Source organism: Diceros bicornis, chromosome X (genome assembly GCF_020826845.1).
Source record: "Diceros bicornis minor isolate mBicDic1 chromosome X, mDicBic1.mat.cur, whole genome shotgun sequence".
NCBI lineage: Eukaryota > Metazoa > Chordata > Mammalia > Perissodactyla > Rhinocerotidae > Diceros > Diceros bicornis.
This window is the reverse complement of record NC_080781.1, coordinates 106208732-106232864: the sequence shown is the minus strand read 5'-3', so window position 1 is coordinate 106232864 and position 24133 is coordinate 106208732. Positions and strand designations below refer to the sequence as shown.

At 34.4% G+C, this 24133-nt stretch overlaps 1 protein-coding gene and 1 long non-coding RNA gene across 3 annotated transcripts in view; one reads left to right on the top strand and one right to left on the bottom strand.

Annotated features, from left to right (window-relative positions):
- The window catches only part of LOC131401347 (uncharacterized), a 32988-nt gene extending 26467 nt beyond the window's left edge, over positions 1-6521 (top strand). Inside the window, exons 4-5 of one of the 2 annotated variants that reach the window (XR_009217659.1) lie at positions 3857-4014; positions 5196-6521. This is a non-coding gene — a long non-coding RNA (uncharacterized LOC131401347). Of the gene's footprint in view, positions 1-3856 lie in introns of both variants that reach the window. The other variant, XR_009217658.1, reaches the window with a different exon arrangement.
- HTR2C (5-hydroxytryptamine receptor 2C) overlaps positions 1-24133 on the bottom strand; it is a 310470-nt gene that overhangs the window by 161399 nt on the left and 124938 nt on the right. The window contains exons 3-4 of the mRNA XM_058536549.1: positions 9547-9660; positions 4362-4675 (exon numbers count right to left, since the gene is read on the bottom strand). Of these exons, the coding sequence (XP_058392532.1) occupies positions 4362-4675; positions 9547-9581 (349 nt within the window). The 5' untranslated portion in view covers positions 9582-9660. The remainder of the gene's footprint in view (positions 1-4361; positions 4676-9546; positions 9661-24133) is intronic.

Here is a 24133-nt window from a genome sequence, read left to right as displayed (position 1 = left end):
AGTTGTTTGCATCTTAACCACAGCCTTGTTTATTTTTGCAACCTCTTCATCCTTGGCAAATTCTTTGAAGTCACGGACAAACCTCTTGAGTGTCTTCTTTCAGATGCCATTCCTATACTCCTTGCTGACATCACCCCAAGCCCAAGCATAGTTCTTGATGCAGTCACAGACATTGTAATCTTTCCAGAATTCCATCAGTGTCTTCTCAGTGTCTTCCTCAGTTGCAGCAGTAGCCTGGGTAAAGGTCCTCCTCAGGTAGTAGGCCTTAAAAGCTGCTCTAACTCCTTGATCCATTGGTTGAATCACAGAGGTGGTGTTTGGAGGGAGAAACACCACTTTGATATTGGCATGAAGATCACCAATAAAAAGAGGATATCCGGGAGCATTATCAACAGTAAGCAAAATCTTGAAAGATCTGTTATTCTCCAAACAATTCTTCTCCATTTCACTGGCATAGCAATTCAGGAGGGCCTCTCGGAAGAGGAGCTGGGTCATCCATGACTTCTTATTGCTCCTGTAGTACACTGGCAGGTGTGCTTATTGATATGCTTGAAGGCCCTGAGGTTCTCACGGTGCCAGATCACAAAGGGTTTCAATCTGTTGCCTGACACATTGCCCCCAAGGAAAACTGTTATCCTGTCCTTTAAAGATTCAAAACCTGGCATTGATTTGGCCTCCTTATCTCCTTAAAGCAGATCCTTTAACAGCTTCTACCACTTTGTGCTTATTTTTCAAGATTGTAGCTATGGTGGAATGGGACATGCCTGACTGGCGAGCAATAACCATCACTGATTTTCCATTTTTGTAGTCTTTAATCACTTTTAATTTCATTTCCAGGTCAATAACTCGATATGGCCTTTTACTGGCAATATTAGGAGTGGATTCTGTATGCTTAGGGGCCATGCTGAGCAAAACAACATGAGAATAAATCAAGCACAAAAAAAGTGGTGTAATCAATGGACACGGTAGACGCGAGATGTATGAGGCTGCTGCCAGTGTAACACAGCATGTTGTTTTACGTAAACTTTTTATATAAATAGGAAGAGTACACTCTAAAATAACTATAAAAAGTGTAGTATAGTAAATACATAAACCAGTAACATAGTCATTATGATTATCAAGTATTATGTACTGTACATAACTGTTTGTGCTACACTTTTACACAACAAGCAGCACTGTAGGTTCATTTACACCAGCATCACCACAAACACATGAGTGATGCATTGTGCTTTGACTTTATCATGGCTATCACGTTACTAAGTGATAGAAATTTTTCAGCTCCACTATAATCTTATGGGATCAATGTCGTATATGCGGTCTGTCGTTGACCAAAACGTTGTTATGCGGTGCATCATTGTACATACATTTGCTATGACGTTACTAGGTGATAGAAATTTTTCAGCTCCACTATAGTCTTATGGGATCAATGTTGTATATGCAGTCTGTCATTGACCAAAATGTTGTTATGTGGTGCATCACTGTACATACATTTTGCTGGTCTTCCATATTAAATAATTTCTTCCTGAACCCTTTTCCTTCTTTCTTTATCTCATCTTCATTATCTTTGTCGTTTCCTTGTTTTTCTTCAATGCTCCTTATTAAGTTTTCATATGAATCTATTCTTCTTTAGGCACTTTTAATTTAATGTTCATTTCTGATATGACTTTTTCTTTTTCTTCTATTTTATTGTCCTGGGTTCAGTCAACTTTTGCTTTATTTTAACCAATTTTTTTGTCCATTTCTTTTAGTTTTTAGATTTCTACTTCAAGGTATTTTTTTCATATCTTCAAATGCTTGTTTGAGGAAATTTAATTTTGTGTGAAGTGTTTTTTTATAGTTTTCTTTTTCTTGATCATTCTTTATTGGTGGGAGTTTTCATCAAATGGCTTTTTTTTTTTTTTTTTTTTGTGAGGAGATCAGCCCTGAGCTAACATCCGCCAATCCTCCTCTTTTTTTGCTGAGGAAGACGGCCCTGGGCTAACATCTGTGCCCATCTTCCTCCACTTTATATGGGACGCCGCCACAGCATGGCTTACCAAGCAGTGCGTCGGTGCGCGCCCGGGATCCGAACCAGCGAACCCCGGGCCGCCGCAGCGGAGCGCGCGCACTTAACCGCTTGCGCCACCGGGTCGGCCCCTCAAATGGCTTTTTTTTGATTCTCTTGTTCTGCTTTCTTCTTATAGTAGTTTGGTATAAACAAGATTGATTACATTTTTGAATTTACATGAACATGGCTGGCAGTTTGTTGGTGGTTTCCAAGATTTCAAGCTTGAGAGCATCCTCTTCTCTTCACATAACAAAGTATAGTTTCTTTACTGGAGGGCTTTTGGGGTATGGTGGGGGGTATTAGGGGGGTGGTTTGATGGGTCTTTACATGTTAACATTTTTTTGTCTTATAAAGTGATAAATTTTCCCTTCTTGCTTCTTTTTTCCTTCATTGTGCATTTTTTCCAAAAGCCACCTTTCTCTTCCTTTTTTTTTTTTGTGAGGAAGATTAGCCCTGAGCTAACATCTGTTGCCAATCCTCCTCTTTTTGCTGAGGAAGATTGGCCCTGGGCTAACATTCGTGCCTATCTTTCTCTATTTTATATGAGATGCCACCACAGCATGGCTTGAGAAGCGGTGCATAGGTGCATGTCTGGGATCTGAACCTCGGGCTGCCACAGCAAAGCACGTGCACTTAACCACTATACCACCGGCCCAGCCCCGCCTTCCTTTTTTTTACCCTTTTCTACCTGCAAAGAGTTCCTTTTCCAAGACTGCTTTCTTGAGTCTTATGCACCCTTCTAAGTCACTTCCCTAAAGGTTGAGCTTCCAGAGAAATTTTTCAGAATTTTTATACTTGAGGTAGACTTTCTTTTTCATGATGATTTTAGATCAATCTTAGGCTTCCTGCTGGCTTTCCTCTTCTCTCTTTGATGCAGTTTTTCCTGGACTGCCCTCCCTCTACACAACAGCATGTGATGGGAGCCTAATAGGTAGCTCTTCGTGATATCCTGTTTATTTTTCTGTTTACAGATAATTTGGAATTTGGATATTCTCCAAATTTGGTGGTGGTATAGTGCACTTTTATTTGTTCTTATTGTTCTTTATTGTTTGGTGGGGACGAATATGTTAGGCTATTTGGATTGAGGCTGATGCAATTATTTGTCCACCCATATATTTTTTAAGAGAGAAACTGGCAAAATGAAGCACACACCACAAGACAAAGTATACCTTCTAAAGTACATTCATTCCGGTAACCTTTTCTTACATAATTTTGGAGCTGTAGAGTGGTAAAATTCTCACTGAGCAGGTAGAATACTTATGCTTTGAGCTTAATGCATCACTGAAACTCAATAAAGATAAGACAGGCATTTTTCTGAGAACACTGTTTATAAAATGCCTATTAAGATAATCTATTACCACTGAGTATTTAGAACAGGATAAATGATTTTTAAGTTCCATGAGAGATTATTTTCTAGATGCAGTGATCTTTTAGGATTGGAGAACTAGATACACTTTCAGCATTATTCCTTCTGGTCTAATTCCATTATACACTCCAGGTAACAGGGAGTCTATCCCACTCCTTTGTGGCATGAACATATCAGCAATTTAATTCAAACTGGGTTCTCCAACTTCCTAGTAAGGATACTTTGTATAAGTGATTTTGATTGTTCGTTATAAATATTAGCTAGAAACAGAACTTAGGTTAAAACGAAAAGGACAAAGACACAGCAGAAAAATCAAAAGAAAAATGAAAAACCTCGCTAAAATCAATATATTAAAACTTTCAATGCTTGAGTTTTTGTTGTGATAATGTGATCTTGAACTTACGGAAGTAGTCATTCATTTGTTGTTTCCTGTCTCCTTGTAGAAACATGGATTGTAGACTGCATGAAGAGGAATAGCTGTCCTTGAGTGCTTATTATGTGCCAGGCACTTAGCTTGGCAACATTTAAAAAGATAACTTAGAATATATTTATTCAAGATGATGAGCCACTTTTTCCTTCTTTCTATAAGAGATGGTACTGGGTATGTGTACTGCCTAGAACACAGGAGTGGGAGCATGTTTCTGTCACTGTTCCATTCTGTACATTGTAAGACGACTGTCATTGTTCACAAATGACAGTCAACAACAGAGTATCTATGTATGATTTTAATATATTATAAAATGTCTCTTTTGTTTTTGAAGACTCTGCTACTGATATATTTAATAAACATGATACACACAGCCAATTCCTTAAGTCACACAGTTTGCTTTTTTCTTCATTTCCCAAATGCTACAAGTAAAATAATTAACTTTATGAGCGTTTACTATGATACCTGACACAAATTTATGACATAATTTGAGATTGAAAAATTAATAAAATTGTACTTACCGTAAAGGATTGCAAGCAGAGACAGTGGCATGACAAGTAGTCCCACCAGCATATCAGCAATGGCTAGGGACATTAAGAAGTAGTTGGTGGCATTGTGCAGTTTCTTTTCCAAGCTTACTGCCATGATAACGAGAATGTTGCCACCTATTGTCAGGATTATTATTATGACGATTGAAAGTGCTGGCCAGTTTTGTACCCCGTCTGGGAATTTGAAGCGTCCACCATCGGAGGTATTGAAAATGTCAGTTACTATAGCTGCAACTGGGCTCACAGAAATATCGCATTGCCAAACCAATAGGCCAATTAGGTGCACACTGAAAAGTAAGAAAAAAATAATCAGGCACATATTATATTGCTTATACCTAACAAATTGCTTATACAAAATGATTGCTTTTAACAATCATTATCATCATCATTATCATCACTTCTACTCTCTTAATTAAACCTCGGTATTCTTTCTATCCAAAGAATACTTTTATTGAGTGCTTATGATGAATCAGGCACTTAGCTTACTGAAATATATATGTATAATCGCATTTGATCTCATACAACAACTTTGTGAGGTTAGTACTGATTTATATCCAATATGTAGATGAAGAGACTAAGGTTCAGAGAGGTTAAGTACCTTTTTCAAGGCAATACAGACAGTAAGCGGCAGGGGTAGGTCCACGCTCAGATGTCACTGATTTCAAAGTCTGTGTTTTAAATTTTCACTCTACACAAACAATCTGAAACCACAGTACTGTTTGATTTGCTGTAATCAAACAATACTGTGTTTATTTTTTATAAATACAGGTCTATTCTTTATATTTTTAAAATATTAATTTCTTCTAGATATCCTCTGAAACAACTGACAACAGAATGAGAAGGGATTTTCTTTTAAGTATGCAGTACCCTGACAAGAAAATTGAAGTTGCCTTCTTTTAATCCAAAGCCAAGAAGGAATGAGTTCCCATCGGACCAACTTCAGGCAAGATTTTGGATGAGGCACAGTGGGTTTTGGCAATAGCACATATTCATTTCTTTCTAGAACTCTTCTTACCTTCTCACGGTTGCAGAGTGACCTTATGCTGGTCCGTAGTTTCTTAATATCTGTGCTATAAATTTTCCTTCTACCTGACACTCTACCCATTTCTGTTCTATGCCTTCTGGGCCTTGTTCTAGGCTAGAAGATGATTTGAGGTGACGATTAATTGATATGGGTTTGCTGCTTTCCTATGCCAGAAGTGAAATCTCTTAAGTCATTTAAAATGTACATTTCACATGATGGTACTTCAGTAGATTTTACTAATAGGAATTTCAGGCCAGGTGGCAGACTAATGCAAGAGAAGTGGGCGTGGCTATGTTTTGCACATTTCAAATTCATTTCCCCCACTGGTGATATGAGATTTATTCAGGTTACATAAAGTGTCCTCTCAAAGTCTAAGTTCCTGAAGTGTCTAAGAAAACTAACATGTATTTTCCTTAATAAAATAGACAAGACAGACAAACATATTCAATATTTCTTTCTTAAAAGCAAGGATTATTATCCATAAATGACTGTCTTATGTGTATTCTATCTTCAGTAATATCTAATGAATATTAAGCAGCAACTATACTATATGTAGTGGTTGTTAAAACTTGGCATTATTTATAGAGGAAAAAATTTCCTCTACTGGTACAATATGTGCTGAACAATTTTCAATGCTAGACAGTTGAAGTAAGATTCTTTTGGGAATTGGGGAGATGGAATACATGACAATACAACATCCAGAGTCTATGAGTTTTCCATGTAAATGCTTTTATTTCATTATCTCATTCACTTGTTCTTTGAACTAAAAGTATTATCTCCATACAGGCAAAATATATGTGTAATTTGATTGACTCATTACTTACTATCAATCATCAGAGAAACTTGCAGTATTAAAACTAGATGATTATGATTATTGTAATCATATCATCTCTATAATATTATACACACACACCATCTTTTCTGAATTGAGTGGAACACTAAGCCTGAAAAATTATTGGCATTATTTAAACAAGTAAAAATATTGTAATAATTTTCTAGTATATTTAATTATTATTTCTCTTAATACCTTGTTAATATACTTCTATGTATTTTAAGATAATGAAGAAATCATAAAAATATTTTGACTTTCTACAAGAAATAGAAAACTAATACTTTAAAATTACTTCCTCATTAGTCAAAGCTACTTGATATTATAAGCAACATGGAGGGGAGAGACATACATAGTAATTTTTATCAAATAATGAGAAGTAATTAGTAAATTCTTTCAAATGCTGGCCCTATTATTTTCCTGGAACACACAAAATAAGCGAAAATAATATATGATTCATAAACTCTATATCATAATTAATCCGTGGTTAATGTGAATAGAAACTATTGAAATAAAGAACCAAATAAACAGAAGCAAGTTATTTGCTCTCAGCTTTGGTTATTCTGTCATTGTATTCGTTGCATTTGGCATGTGGCCAATGTCCTGGCTACATGATCTCAATGAATTTTTTTTGACCAGTCACTTAACCTCTCAAAACATCAGTTTCCTCATCTGTACAACAAAGATCATCTCTGTCATGTGATTGTTGTGAAAATTAAATGATATATATAAAGTCTTGAAAATAGTACCTTTGTCATAATAGGCCCTCAGTAAATGTTGGAGCTTACCTTCATTCTGCCTTCAAAGTTAAACAAAAGTATTTTATGATATCTACACCCCCAACTCATGTATTTCAAAATTTGTCAAGAATTTAAGTCCTGGGGCCGGCCCCATGGTGTAGCGTTTAAGTGCATGCGCTCCTCTGCTGGCAGCCCTGGGTTCGGAACCCCGGGCGCACACAGACACACCGCTTGTCAGGCCATGCTGTGGCGGCATCCCCCATAAAGTGGAGTAAGATGGCTAGTGGATGTTAGCTCAGGGCCAGTCTTCCTCGGCAAAAAGAGGAGGATTGGCATGGATGTTAGCTCAGGGCTGATCTTCCTCACAAAAAAACAAAAAAAAAAGAATTTAAGTCCTGATTTTATTTTAGGAAGATATCTATTTATGCAGAAGTGGACTCAGATAGTAAGTTTAAATTTGAGGTCTCTTCTGGCCTAGCTGATGAAAAACTTGTCCTTCTGGCATTAAAAAAAATTTTCTGGTTTAAATTAGCTGATGATCATCTCAAGTAGTCTCACCAGACTTTATGCTCACAATAATACGCTGCATCTTCAACTGTCACTTACAGAACCACAGATATATTTAACCTTAAGCGTAGAGAATAGGTTCCTAACAAAATATGCAGTCCAACTTCAAATTTTCTAAGTAAATTGTGAAAACATTTTAATCTTTTCATGTTTCTCTAAGAATGATAGAGAAATGCAGGATAAAAGTGTACATAAGAAAAAAATAGATGAAAAACTATGTCCAACTATAAATTTTATAATTTGAGTATCTCAGAACTTTGAGGTAAAAAACTACTTCAAGTAGTCATCTTGCCTACCTCTACTGGTCAGATATATTTTTATACCTATTATGAATTATAAATAAAGTAATGGTACTGGGAAAGACCCTGAAAGAGTATTTACTTCAGTTTCCTGGTTTCAATTCAATTAAAATTAATAAATTCTTTTTAGTACTACTTATAGGCAGAGTATTATGATTTTTATTGCAGTTCAATCCTGTTTTCTATATTTTTGTAGTCAAGAATTGATTATATTATAATTTAACCTAATTTCTAATAGTTGCATGCTCAGTGAAATATATACAGTCCTTTTACAAAAGTGGAGTAATTTAGGTCTTGCTCCTAAAGCTTCTATTAATTGTTATTAAGCCCACAGAAGTCACATAAAATATGTACACAAAAATTACAATTTCTCTCTGAACAATATAAATAATTTTTTCATTGCTACTAAATTTTTAATGAAAATATAATTTCACATTCTTGGTAGATAAACAAAATGATAACTTGATTTAAAAGTCTGAGGACATTTTAAATCTACTGGGATTTTGCATGGCATATGACAATGGGCATTATTAGAAAAGATAAATGGTCCCTTGTTTCTCGTAATAGAATGGAAAAAATTCTATGTGAGTTCCTTGATTTCATACCAGAATAATTTGGTGCCCGTTAAGGTAGCCCTACAATTTGGTATATGGACCAGTGGCTAAATACTGAGTCTGCACAGGCGCATGGAGTAGGAACATTTGTCCTTTCATTTTCCCATACCTGACTCTTCTTTTCCCTTTTTTATCACTGTCCTTCACCCTTTCCTTTTCCTGTCTGCTCTAGTTCTCTTGGAATCATACATCCTTGAGACTTTCATCACTACAATGTACAGTGACATCCAAGATGGGCTACAGTGGCACATATTGCAGAGGATCCAATGTTGATGTACTTTATATCTACACTACTCTGTAAACTTTTTCCTAGATGAGTTCTTTTACAGGAATCATAGAGGAGACTGTGTAGGAGCAAGGTGATTCAAGGCTTCTCAACTGTACTAATCAGAGTTTACAGAGCCCTGGATCTTTTTTTCCCTACCCCATTCCTCAAAGAGTAGGTTTAGAAGAAACCAACCCAAAATTTTACTAAGTTAAAAAGAAGATACACCTGGGCTAGATCACGTTTAGAGTTGCTCAGTACTTGAATCCAATTCTTTACTTATCCCCTTTATGTTACATTCTATTGACTTTAACTACTGGGTCATTGTATCAAGACTTCCGAGGATGACATTGTTTTCTTCTGTCCAGCCACATCCCCCAACCCCCATGCCCTGACTTCTGAGCCATTCTTTTGCAACCTCAAATATATTTCATAAAACCAGAGGCTTATAAAGACATTTTATTCTCTTGGCTGTTCAGTTCATGCAGGAAGGAAAAGAAAAGAACCTTTCTCATTTTTAATTATGAAGAAAGCAACCAGGAGCACTGGAATTATTTTTGAATTGAGGGTATTATTACCGCATTACATATTTGAATACATGTGTGGTTGTGTTTAATTGGAGTTCAAATTATTGGGTTTTTGTCCATTTAGAGTTTTTGAATAGGAAACACCCATAATATTAGTCTATTGAGATGCAAGTCATTTATGCAGATTAAGGCAAATATAGCTGAATGATTATATAAAAGCCTTTTTAACATTTTTGAGCAAGCTATCATAAAAAAGTTTTCTGTTTAAAAATAATAAGTAATAACATCCTTACAGGAACGAATGCACCGCTTTCCTCAGGTTCACCATGATTGCTTCAGTCTTAAGCAACCAAAGTTTAAAATTGAGAAGAGGAAACTAACAGACTGGATTCATAATGCCATCCTCTCTGGGGAGAGAAAAAAAAGAAAAAGAAAATTAGTTAAAAGTCAGAATAACTTGCATAACAACCAATTAAACTTAAGTATATCTATTAAGTGATAAACAATCAATATTAAATTTAGCAAACAGGTAAGCGTGTTATATAAGTGATAAAAAAAGTCAAATAGAACAGATTTTCATTTATTTACCAACATACAACCATCATAGTTTTTCTAAAATTTCTTGTACGCACTTTATTTATATAGGGCTTCTACTAAATGTCCCTCTGTGGAGTACATATAGCTTCAAATCAGTGTTTTGAGAAAGACATTAAGAACATATGTTTCTTAATTTGCAAACTGTTGGGGGAAAGTTTGTGATCTAATAATTAAGTAGCATGTATAAAATAAAATGGTTTCATCTTATAGGAATATGGAAAACTAAAACAAGTTTTTAGCATTTTCATAAAGTGAACATATTTTGTATGACATTTCTAATTTTTTTTCTTCAAAGTGAAGCAATCTGCATTTACATAGATAGTTTTATTCATACATTTGCATTAGCCAACAATATTCTCCAGAGGGCAGCAACAGGTTTATACAAAAATAAATGAGTCAGTCAAGTTTACTATATTAAACATAGCCACCACTCTATATACCAACTAGTTAGTATCCAACAGATAGTATGTTACAGTCAGAGCACATGGAATAACGCTGAAAATTGCAAACAAAAGGTCAGTTGCACTAGATGATTGAAACAAAAATCCTTAGTTGCTTTTATTGATTAAGAGGTGACAATGCATCGTCAAAGGTACTGTGAAGGAAACATGAAAACTCTCTAAACAACTTGTCAAAGAATTTCAGAGTGAATACCTTCGATTTCTGTAGGCTATTTTTCAAGGAGTTATTTGTTGCATTGCAAAACCTCACCAAATATTTACATAGCAGATTATTCACCATTTAGCACTCACTATATTCAGTATGCTAAAATATTGGCCAAGAGTAGAAAGAATGCAAATTTGCTGAGAATCTCTGCTGTGCTCCCTGTGGAAATAACATCTTTACAGAGCAGAACACGTCACTATTAATCCTTACATTGACAGTGAAGAAATACTGAATGTGAATTCTGGTGATTAAGATACAGGCCATTTGATTTTTCTGCCTAGAGATTCCTAACTAGGAATAGAATGGGTAAACCTCTGTTCTCCATTTTGCCTTTTCCATATCTTCTATTTTAGGATTTTGATTATACTCTCTTCCCACACCAAACATCTAACATCTAATTGTATTCTTTTCTGGGATCTTAAGCTATTACAAGGGTCAAGACTGTGATGTTAAGTGTGCACGAAGTGGGCTGTCGATGAGAAAAATTTAGTTGAATGTGTGTGTGTTTGTGTGTGTGTGTTGAATAGCTTGAGAACATGGAATAACATTGAAAGATCATCCATTTTCTCTAATTTGTAAATATTTTTAAGGAATATAATAAAAATCTGTTGATAATCACTTTTAGTGTTTTCTAGTTTCTTTTAGAAATCTGGAAATAAAATTTTATTAGGACAAATTGCACCTCCCTGTTTCCCATCTCATTTAATAGTATTACTATTTTAGTCACTCAAGCTACATACAAATTTAATTTATTCTCTCTTATCCCTCAACTCTCACTTGTGAGTTCTATCAGTGCTATCTACCCAAAAACCTATCTGAAAATCATCCCCTCAACTACAGTAATACATAAAATATGGCCTCCAGTATCTAGGAACTCAAAATAGTCTGTGGGAGAGAGAGAATGACATTAGCCAGACCATTAGTCAGACCATTTCTATCCCATAAAATCCTGCCAGACAACACATAAATCCCTTTTTCTGGGAGGTCTGCAAATAAGTGAGAGAAAAAATGGTAAAAGGAGACAAAATCTTATTTTGCTTCTTAGCCCTAAATAAATATCAAAAATCCTTCCCTTTTCCCAATAATAAAATACAAAAATTATTTTTAATTTTTATTTTTCAAGTATCCAAAGATTAATGCAATTTAAAAGTGCCGTAGTAAGAAATGCATCATTCCAATAGATTATAACAAATCAATTGAAACTGTGTTTGCCATAGCTCGATATGATAATCATCTCATTAAACATTATATTATCCATATTCTCAGCCATGGTAGAATCCCATTATTGTTACTCAGAATATTATATTCCTTTAAAAATTAATCAACTGTGTCATTGTTTTTACATGTATATTTTCCTGGGAAATATAAACAGAAATTTAATGACAAATATTTATTTTTCTAAGTTTCAATTTCATTAATTGAGAAGATCAAGTGGTAATCACAAAAGTATATTGTGTATATATATCTCTAATTTATTAACTAAAATACCTTGAGGGAAAAATGATAGGTTTCTGTGCTGTTAAAGTTTGCATCCTTTAAAATTGACTAAACCTGAAAGAAAATGCCCCCAGATTGGTGGTAAATTTAGAGATATGATATGATAGACAGAAATAAATTATATAAGCTATGTAACGTAAGCAATGATACATTACATGTTTCCCCAAAGGGCCAGGTCACTGTGATGATATTTTGCAATGAGAAATGTTTTGTGAGTAATTCTACAAAAAGGGGAGGGGATGCAAAACCTCTTAAAAGCCTTGGATAAGAAATTAATTAGAGAAACAAAAAAAATAACAAAACAAATCTAATTAAATGCTCTGATTCACATACTTCTCAAACTCCACCAATTTTTCATAATGGAATTCTCATGGTTGTGTGAACACAAAAAGAATACCTGTGAATTTAAGTATTCAAATTCGAGAAGATGTGTGTTTTATAAAATAAAGAAAAAAAAATCAGTTGTGGGATAACTGACAGAGTAATTGATTAATTTTTAATGAGAATTTATATGATCCTCATAGAAACTATGTTTGATCATGTAACAACATAAGAATGTTATAAGAATATATATACATATTTATGGTGTGTGTATATATGTGCGTGGGTGTATATATATGTGTATATATGTGTATATATATACACACATATATGGATATGATTCACATATATATGAATCACACACACACACACATATATATATATATATATATATATATATATATGATTTTGTATACAGGAAAAGATTGATTAACCTGAAATCAATTAGCTGTCTCAAGCATGAAAAAAAAATCACAGTTTAAATCACAAAAATAAGTTCAGGATCAGTAAATACACATTCAGACCAATCTTATTTCTTTCTGTAGCATAAATCACAAAGCTTTTCATGCTCTCTCTAAAGCTCTGTAAGATCTTCAGGCATCAATAACTAACTGCATTTGCTAAGCCCAAAAGGGGGACAAATATTAGTTTTCATATGGTTCTCAATAGTACAATTTTACACAAGATATTACAGAATAATCTCAATATGGAATTTTAATTAAGCAAAACTCATACCCTGAGCATTATATTTAGTTGATGCCTATGAAATCTATGCTCATATGTCAACATATGTCATGTGTCATATAGCATATATCACAGAAAAATAGTGTGAGCACTTGAAAACAATTGAACCAAAATAAGATCTCCACTATATATTCAGAAATAAATTTCAAACTAACAGAATCAGTATCACTCACAGAAAGACTTAAAAGCCATTATCAATAATCATCTTGGAAGTGAAAATAATGAAAAAAAGTAAAAACTCTGTGGGGAAGAAAGGGTAGCACAAATTAAAAAGAGCAAAGGCTATTTTTGTCTCTTCCAACGTGACCTCAGGCTAGACTTGGGAATTTGTTAATTTCAGAGGTAATTGGAGTGCTTCCTATTTAGCTCTAAATTTAAGAATGACTATGATGCGACCTAAGATTTCTTCAGTACACAGCTCCTATTTTGACTTCTTCTTAATGGCTTTTTAAGGGTTTTGCATGGGTACGAGTTTAAGTCATGCTATACCTTCTGCATTCACTGTAAAATAATGTGATGATTCACCTGGAAGACCAGTGTTGTGCTCTCTCTAAGGGATACCTAGTGTTCCATGCCCGTTTCCCATCCAGGTGGCAGGAGATATGTGGCCATTTTTTTGTTGATGGAATACTGTATATTAAATGCATTTGTGAGAACTACAAAGATGAGAAAGGGAAACCAGTGTTGCACATCATTTAAGTTTTACACATATTAAATTTAGCTTATGAAAGAGCATCTACATTGCTCTCTACTGAGAGATAAAAGCAAAAACATGGACAACAACAATGACAAGGAAAAACCTCACGATTTTGGACTTGAGTCAAGTCATAGTTGGGGATTAACTTTAAGAGTCAACTGTTAAGCCAATAAAGAATGGACAATAAATTAGAGAATGAAATAATAAGGGGGGAGGGCAGCAAATAAAATGGAAAGAATAGGCAAAAGGGAAAATGTAAAGGGAGAGTGTTTTGAGAAGGAACACAGTTCATACTATGAGATTTGTCTAAAAGAAGATTGGTGGTAACCTTAGCAACATTTCAATAAAGTAGTGTAGAAAGGATCTAGAATGTAGTTGGATGAAGGGGAAGAGAAGAGGAATGGCCAAATGAGAGAAGGTGATTGGTGAGGAAATAGAAAGTGTTCAAAAGGTTTTGTCCAATGCAGCAGAAGCAGATGCGTACTAAATATGTACTAAAAACCTTTTTGAGAGGAGGAGTCATATAAATGTACTTCCCATGTAACTCCCATATTTCTTAGCCAAGTGCTGGGTGCAAAGTAATTGGTTGATTGAAGGGAAGGGAAAGGGAGAGACTTGAAGAGATTTAAGGTGTGAGGTCAAAAGATCCTATCTAAGAATAAAGGAAGAGCTGTGGTTTTGTCCCAATTGTGTTTGGAGAGGTTAGAAGTCTACAACTTTGTTGAAAATCCTGGACATTTTCTTGCATCTTCTAAAGCTAACCATTTATGATTCATTTTTACCATTTCCTTTTCCACCCTTTGACAGTGAAGAAAGATTGGTCATGTTTCAATCACATTTTCTGTCCTCAAACTGTTTCTTATTCTTTCTTTCCCAGACCGATCAAACATATCATTGATGAGACTGAGAAGAAAATGCCAGCATTTGTACCTGATGTTTTAACAAAATTTGGGGGGTATAGATTAACCTATAAAAAGACATAGTTTACATTAGATTTCTGGAAATTCTGTGAGTTCATCATGGTGATGCAGCAGATTATTTTCTCTCATACTGAAGAGACTAAATCTGACACTGAATGTTTCTAAAAATTATTGAATACACAGTCAACTGCGATTATTCTTGTCTGACTTTTTATAATAAAGCATTTAAGAATTGAATAAGTAACAATACAGGTAGGGGTTTAATTTTTGTCGGTTTTTACTGTTCAGAAATTATAGACTGATAATTCAAAAATCATCCCTCTAGTTATTATAGCCACAGAGCTTTTGGCAGATGGCTAGACCAAAAGTGAATTAGCCACAAATGTTCAGATTAGTCCTAAGAAATTATGTTAATGTGGCACAGATTTACAACATTTTAGAGGGAAGTATTTTTTTTTTGATGAGGAAGATCAGCCCTGAGCTAACATCCATGCCAATCCTCCTCTTTTTGCTGAGGAAGATTGGCCCTGGGCTAACATCCGTGCCCATCTTCCTCCACTTTATATGGGACACTGCCACAGCATGGCTTGATGAGCAGGTGCGTCGGTGTGCACCCGGGATCCGAACGTGGGCCGCCAGCAGTGGAGCGCACGCACTTAATCGCTACGCCACGGGGCCGGCCCCGGAAAGTCTTTTAATTCAAAAATTATCCTTAGAACTAATGAATATTGTAGGAATTTCCCTTTCAACTTCAAATGTACTGTACAAATGTAGAGATTTTCTAATAAAACATACAATTGTCATACTAAAAATTCACCTTTTCCAACTATAGTTAAATCAGATAATAACTATTTATGATTTTAAGAAAAAGTTACTAAGCAATCCAGTTATTATAATTAATGCAATTAGAGACTGCTCTTCTACCAGTCAACCCAAGATCCTTAAGCATGTTAAGCTCATTTCAAAATTTATTCTATGAAGTTAAATAAATTCAAACTTTCTATCTTCAAGTGTAAGGTCTTAATTTATTCTATAATTATGAATTCACACAACTCTATGGCTGAAAAATGAGTGATCAAATAATCCAGTCTTTTGCCTTCAGATAGGTCTATACGTAAGCCACTTCAAGAAATTTGATAATGATGTTTTTTCTTTCTTTTTTTTTTTGAGGAAGATCTGCTCTGAGCTAACATTCATGCCAATCCTCCTCTTTTTGCTGAGGAAGACCGGCCCTGAGCTAACATCTATTGCCAATCCTCCTCCTTTTTTTTTTCCCTTTTTCTCCCCAAAGCCCCAATAGATGTATGTCATAATTGCACATCCTTCTAGTTGCTGTATGTGGGATGGACAAGTGGTGCGTTGGTGCATGTCCGGGATCCGAACCCGGGCCGCCAGTAGCAGAGAGCGCGCACTTAACTGCTAAGCCACAGGGCCGCCCCGATAATGATGTTCTTTAGAACAATCTCTAGGACAGGCAATTTTATAACTTTCCAATGTTTAGCAATCTGTTTTGCCAGAAAATGTTATTTTATATTAGGCAAAAAGCCTCAAGCTAAGAGACTTCAATAGGAATGATTAGTTCCTCACTACGTCAAGTATCTATATCACAGGATAATGCAATACTGGCAACTTGCTCACAGCATTTTTCTTTGGCTTGCCTGAGAATGCAGTGCTTCAGACACAGAACTGAACACTTCCTCATAGTGTGTCATAGCAAAATCTCACAGTTCTGAATATGCAACTATGTATGTTGGGTGATTTTATAATTTCTTCTCCAAACCGAGACACTTTTGAAAGTGAAGGAGAGGGAGGCATTAACTGGATGAGACTCTGGGTCTCTCCTGGGCATTTCATGAGATCTGGTAATAAGGTGATTATTTTATTTGAATGCAGGTCTAGTGTCATTACTGTCATTTCGTTTCCCCACCCCCTCAAGATAATGTTTAAACAAATTTAAATGTTTCTCTTGTACTTGGAATTTAAATGAAACATGAAATAGTTTCTCCTTATTTGTATTTAGTAAAACATCTTGCTTGTGTTTTACATAGTTTATGAGAGTGATTATTGTTAAATTTAGTGAGACTTAACAAGACAGTGAACTCGTAAAATCTACAGTATATAAGATCCTAAGTTTTTCACAGCTAGACCTATTCCATTTATCTAAAATAATACTTCAAAAAGAAAACAGCTTCCAAATTGATAGAGTTAAAATAGCTACCAAATCACTCCGTGATAGTAGTAACAGACATTGAGAGACTCTGTCTTAGTGGGCAGAGTGCCCAGCAATTTGAAGCTGCTTTTTCCATAGGTGGTAGCAGAACTATCCCTGAATTATCTCAGCATAAGTATCCACATAGCAGTGTGAACTGAAGGCTTTTCAACAGCGGAGCTCACAGAGCAAACCATATGCTAAATCTCAGTGTTGGACACTAACTCCGACTAATTTACAGGACTGAAAACTCTGTTTAACAGTACTTTCACGTATTCAAATATTTATTGCTTGTCTATTGTGTACTAGGCACTCTGCCTAATGCTGGGCATGTAGTAGTAAACAAGGCAGAAGAGGCTCCTGCTCTCACGGATCTCACATTCTAGCAGGAGATACAGACAATAAACATTGAAACAAATAAGTAGGATAATTTCAGATAGTAAGAATTGTTATAAATAAAATAAAATGGCATAATGGGTAAAGAGTGAGTGGGGGAAATGCTTTAGATAGACCTATGTATGTAGCCATAGCTTGAGGTTAGATATTTTAAAAATGTTATAATATACTAATAATGTTAGCCAGGATTTGCTGGTTATTTTCAATCACAATAAAAAAAACAGTTCTTTTATACTGGGGAGTTAAGCACATAACAAGTGTCATTGATGTTAACAGTTCAAAATTTTCTGTTAGTTTGATTTTAATTTTGCAAACTAGGGGGAAAAAAACCTCTTCATCTTTTGCTAAGATACTTAAAATTCAATTTAACTGCAAAGTAAAATGTGTTCCCACTTACATTTACATTGGTGTTTCCTCCCCCATAAGCAACTCCCACTTCCCATCTCATTAGGTTAAGAGATCACAAACTTTTGACTATATAGTAGGTCCTTCTGGTTGTGGAGGGTTCCAGTCGAGTCACGAAAAGCGAAAAGTTCAATCAGTTGCCCAGATGTATTTATTGCCAAATAACTGGGTACTTGGATACATCTGGACAGCCGAATGAACTCTTAACTCCTCATCTTTCCAACAGCTCTTCATTTCATAGCTTCACAATCACCTATATAAAGAGAAAAGAAACAAACAAACAAAAATCCACTTTGGAGTAGAAGGATCAATCTATTCCTGGTTTTGCTGTCCCGTCTGAAAAAAAAGCAACTCTTACCATTGTTTTATAACTTATTACTATACAATGCACATAAATCACTAAAATGCAGCAATACCTATAAACAATAGATTAATAATGTTAAATTAAATTATATCACAAATACCAAAAATTAAGTCAAAATCAAAATTGTGTAATTAATAATTTAAATAAAGCATCATTTGTTCTCGTATCATTCAATAGGATACCAGACTGGGAGGTAGGAGACATGGGTTCTGGTCTTGACTCTATCACATAGTTGATGTGTGACTTAGGATAAGTCACTGAAACAATTTAGGCCTTGGTTTTCTCATCTATGATACGAAGTGGGTGTGATAGAGGATCTCTATTCCTTTTGGCTCTGAAATGCTATGATTCAGGTTTTATTCATAAATGTTTGACACTATTCTATACTATTTTACAAATAAGGTGCTTCTACATAGCTATGTTTGATTACAATTAGATTCTACTTCTTGTTATTGCTAATTAAGTGTAAGATATGACATTCATCCAAGAAAGCCTCTTGATTTGAAAAGAGTGTGAAAGTGATTGTTAACTTGAGTATTCTCATAATGCAGCCTGCATGTCCTACAAATTAATATGCATGTATTCTGTCTCATCTCTTCTTTCTACGTCCTTAAATGAATACTAAATGCATGTCTCATTCTCAAAGAGTTAGGAGACTACAAAATTTAAAACAAAATTATTTAATTGTGATTTTCTGATTTAAAAAAAATCTTCTGCTTAGAATACTTTACAAAAAAGTGAAGTATAAGAAGTAATGGCTAGTTTTGTGGTTATCTAAAGCTTGACTTCTGTTTTAGTGGTTTAATGCTCGACTAAAACCTGTTTATTGCTTTGTGTACCCTTCTTTCTTTTTATTTATTTATGGAAAATACAATACTTCAGTTTGACAACTTTGAAAATACTGTTTCTCACACCAGTTCTGTGAACTTTATATCAGATAGTGTCAATATTTAGAGAAAGAGATCTGCCTATTTTCTAACTCCTCTCAGTAAGATTAAAGCTAAAATATCAGACCATGAATGACATGTAATATGTTTTCATGTTTTTTTCTAACTAGATGCCTGAAGAATTCTGCTAAGTACCCTCCCAGAGTACATCCTGTACAACTCAATTTGCAAACTAAAATCTGTCAAGAAATTCAAACCAACATAAATCCTCAAATCCTTTTGCTCACAATTTCAAAGTGTGTGTGTATGTGTGTGTGTATTTATGTTGGAGGTAGGGAATGAAAAGATAGGTACAATGAATACAGAAATTTTATTATTATCATCCTTTAAAGACCCATAATTTCATAAGTTGAAATTTAGTGAGTGGTCGATTATTTTCATTCATATTTTTCAAGCAGGAGAATTGTTACTTAATATTAAAAACCTATGAAATATTGATCACTGCAAATTTGGAAAAAATAAGCCATTTGTGAAATAACAGATGCCTCATAACAGCAAAACCTGTTGTTACATCTCACTGAACGATTAGTCTGTATATAGGCAGTCATGATTGTTCTACCCACTTGTGCAGTAGAGACATAGTTTTCTATCACATAGATTTATACTATAATATATACCAATTGTAGCAATTTTGCTAAAATAGCAACATGTTATTCTCCGGTTTCTTCCAAAGTTAAAGTAAATTTGAAAATAAAAGAATAAAAAGATATTTCTGAGACAATTGAGAAAATTTGAATATGGACTGGGATATTATCAGGAATATATCAGGAATTATTCTTAAAATTGTTAGGTGTGAATGAGGGTATCGACAACACTGCTGGCAGAGAAAGTGGAGGGTGGAAAGTGCTAGTTCTCAAATATAACCAGTGGTAGCTCAGAATCAAAGTAAACAAAACCTTACCTAAATAAGAAAGCTGTTCACTACTATAACTGCATTGGTGGAGGAACAATTCATGAAAAATCATGGTAATACAGTATCACAAAAAGAAAATGACAATTCTCCAGAGACCAAACTTAAAGTCATGGAAGACTGCAATCTAACTGATGGAGAATTCAAAATAGCTACCACGAAGAAATTCAATAAGGTATAAGAAAACTCAGAAAGGCAGTTGAATTAGCTCAAGAATAAAACTAATGAACAAAAGGAATACTTTACCAAAGAAATGGAAACTCTAAAAAAAAACTAGACAGAAATTCTGGAACTGAGGAACTCAATAAAAGAGGTGAAGAATGCATTAGAAAGTATGGGAAATAGAGTAGTCCTCACGGAGGAGAAAATTAGCAAGCTCGAAGATAGAAGCCTAGAAATGATTCATGTAGCAGAGGAGAGAGAACTAAGATTTTTTAAAAAAATGAAGAAACTCAACAAGAAATATCTGACTCTATTAAAGAAAGCAACATAAGAATAATGGGTATCCCAGAAGGAGAAGAGAGGGAGAGGGGATCAGAGAGCTTATTTATTTATTTTAAATTTTTTGTTTATTGCAGTAACATTGGTTTATAACATTGTAAAAATTTCAGGTGTACATCATTGTACTTCTATTTCTGCATAGATTCAGAGAGCTTATTTAAAGAAATAATAGTTGAGAACTTCCCAAACCTGAAGAAGGAACTGAATATACAAGTCCATGAAGCTTATAGAACACCTAATTATCTCAACACAAAAAAACTTTCTGCAACACACATTATATAAAACTATTAAAAGTCAATGATAAAGAAAGAATTTTAAAGGCAGCCAGGAGAAAAAAGACAGTAACCTACAAAGGAACCCACATTAGCCCATCAGCAGATTTCTCAGTAGAAACTGTACAGGCCACAAGAAAGTGGAATGATGTATTCAAAATACTGAAAGAGAAAAATTGCCAGGAAAGAATACTCTATCCAACAAAGTTATACTTCAGATATGAAGGAGAAATAAAAGCTTTTCCAGAAAAGAAAAACTGAAGGAGTTGACTACCAGTAGACCTGCCTTACAAAAAACGTTCAAAGATGATCTTCCACCAGAAACAAAAAAGCAAAAGTACACAAAATTTGAATAATATGATACATAGACAGAACAAGAAAATTGCAAAGCTATTACAGAATAGGGTGTTAAACACTTAATTATAGTATAAAGGTTAAAGAGAAAAAAGCATTAAAAATAAGTAAAGCTACTTCAATATGGTAATAAACTCACAACATAAAAAGAAATAATTTGTGACAACAAAAACGTAAAAGGGGAGGAGGAAGAGAATGAAACCTGTATAGGTAAATGAAGATAAGATGCTATCAACAGAAAAAGTAGTATTTTATCTATGAGACATTTTACACAAGCCTCATGGTAACCACAAAACAAAAATTTAGAGCAGAGACATGAAATATTAAAAAAAGAGGAAATTGAGAAAAACAGTATAGAAAACCACCAAACTACAATGGCAGACAGAAACACAAGGAAAAAGAAACAAAGGAAATACAGAGCAACCAGAAAACAAAAGATAAAATGGCAGTAGTAAGTCCTCATATATCAATAATCATTCTAAATGTAAATGGATTGAACTCACCAATCAAAAGGCACAGAGTGCCTGGATGGATTGAAAAACAAGACCCAAATATATGTTGGCTACAGGAAACTGATCTCAGCTCTCAAGACAAACGTAGGCTCAAAATGAAGGGATGGAAGATGATACTCCAAGCAAATGGTAGCCAAAAGTAGGTGGGTGTAGCCATACTTATTTCAGACAAAATAGACTTCAAGCCAAAAAGGGTAACAAGAGGCAAAAATGGACATTATATAATGATAAAGGGAACAATCCATCAAGAAGACGACATAACATTTGTTATATATATATACCCAACATATGAGCACCAAAATATATAAAGCAACTATTAACAGACCTAAAGGGAGAAACTGACAGCAACACACTAATAGTAGGGGACTATAACACCTCACTTACATCAATGGATAAATCATCAGACAGAAAGTCAACAAGCAAACATTGGCTTTAAATGAAACATAAGACCAGATGGACTTAATAGATATGTACAGAACATTCCATCCAAAAGTAGCAGAATACACATTCTTCTCAAGTGCACATGGAACATTCTCCAGGATAGACCACATTTTGGGACACAAAATAAGTCTCAATGAATTTAAGATGATTGAAATCATATCAAGCATCATTCCTGACCACAACGGTATGAAACTAGAAATCAACTACAAGAAGAAAACTGGAAAAATCAAAAATATGTGGAGACTAACCAATGTGTTACTGAACAACCATTGGGACAATGAATAAATCAAAGGAGATGTCAAAAAACACATGGAGACCAATGAAAATAAAAATACAACATACTAAAATCTATGGGATGCAGCAAAAGCAGTACTAAGAGGGAAGTTTATAGCAATACAGGCCTATCTCAAGAAACAAGAAAAATCTCAAATAGACAATTAACCCTTATACCTAAGGTAACTAGAAAAACTACAAATAAAGCCTAAAGTCAGTAGAAGAAAAGAAATAGTAAAAATCAGAGCAGAAATAAGTGAAATAAAGACAATAGAAAAGACCAATGAAACTAAGAGCCAGTTCCTTGAAAAAAATAAGCAAACTGACAAAGCTTTAGCTAGACTCAAAGAGAGAAGTCTCAAATAAATAAAATAAGAAACAAAAGAGAAGTTAAAATGGCTGCCACAGAAATACAAAGGATCATAAGAGACTACTACAAGACAGCTATATGCCAACAAATTAGAAAATCTAGAAGAAATTGATAAATTCTTAGAATCATACAACCTTCTAAGACTGAACCATAATAAAATAGAAAATCTGAATAGACCAATCACAAGTAAAAAGATTGAAACAGTAATCAGAAACCGCCTAAAAAACAAAAGTCCAGGACCAGATGGCTTCACTGGTGAATTCTACCAAACATTCAAAAAAGATTTAATACCTATCCTTCTCAAACTCTTCCAAAAAATTGAAGAGGAGGAAACACTTACTAATTCATTTTACAAGGCCAACATTACCCTGATACCAAAAGCAGACAAGAACAACACAAAAAAGAGAAAATTACAGGCCAATATCTCTGATGAACATAGATGCAAAAATCCTTAAGAAAATATTAGTAAACTGAATACAACAATACATTGAAAGGATCACACACCATGATCAAGTGGGATTTATTCCAGGGATGCAACTATGGTTCGACATCCACAAATCAATCAACATGATACACCACAGTAACAAAATGAAGGTTAAAAACTATATCATCATCTCAATAGATGCAGAGAAAGCATTAGACAAGATTCAACATCCATTTATGATAAAAATTCTCAATAAAATGGGTATAAACAGAATGTATTTCAACATAATAAAGGCCATATATGACAAACTCACAGCTAACATCATATTCAACTGTGAAAAGCTGAAAGCTATCCTTCTAAGTTCAGGAACAAGACTAGAATGCTCACTTTCACCACTCTCTTTCAACATACTATTGGAAGTTCTAGCCACAGCAATTAGGCAAGAAAAATAAATAAAAGGCATCCCAATTGGAAAGGAAGAAGTAAAACTGTCTCTATTTCCAGATGACATGAGTCTATATATAGAAAACTCTAAAGAACCCACCAAAAAACTATTAGAAATAATAAATGAATACAGTAAAGTTGCAGGGTACAATATCAATGTACAAATATCTGTTGCATTTCTATACACTAACAACGAACCATCAGAAAAAGAAATTAAGAAAACAATTCCATTTACAATGGCAGCAAAAAGAATAAAATACCTAAAAATAAATTTAATGAAGGAGGTGAAAGACCTGTACACTGAAAACTGTAAGACATTACTGAAGGAAATTGAGGAAGACACAAAGAAATGCAAAGATATTCCCTGCTTGTGGATTGGAATAATTAACATTGTTAAACTGTCCATATTACCTAAAGCAATCTACAGATTCAATGCAATCTCATTTTTCACAGAAATAGAACAAAAAAACCCTAAAATTTTTATGAAACTACAAAAGACCCCAAATAGCCAAAGGAGTCCTGAGAAAAAAGAACAAAGCCAGAGGTATCACACTCCCTGATTTCAAACTATGCTACAAAGCTATACTAACCACAACAGCATGGTATTGGCAGAAAC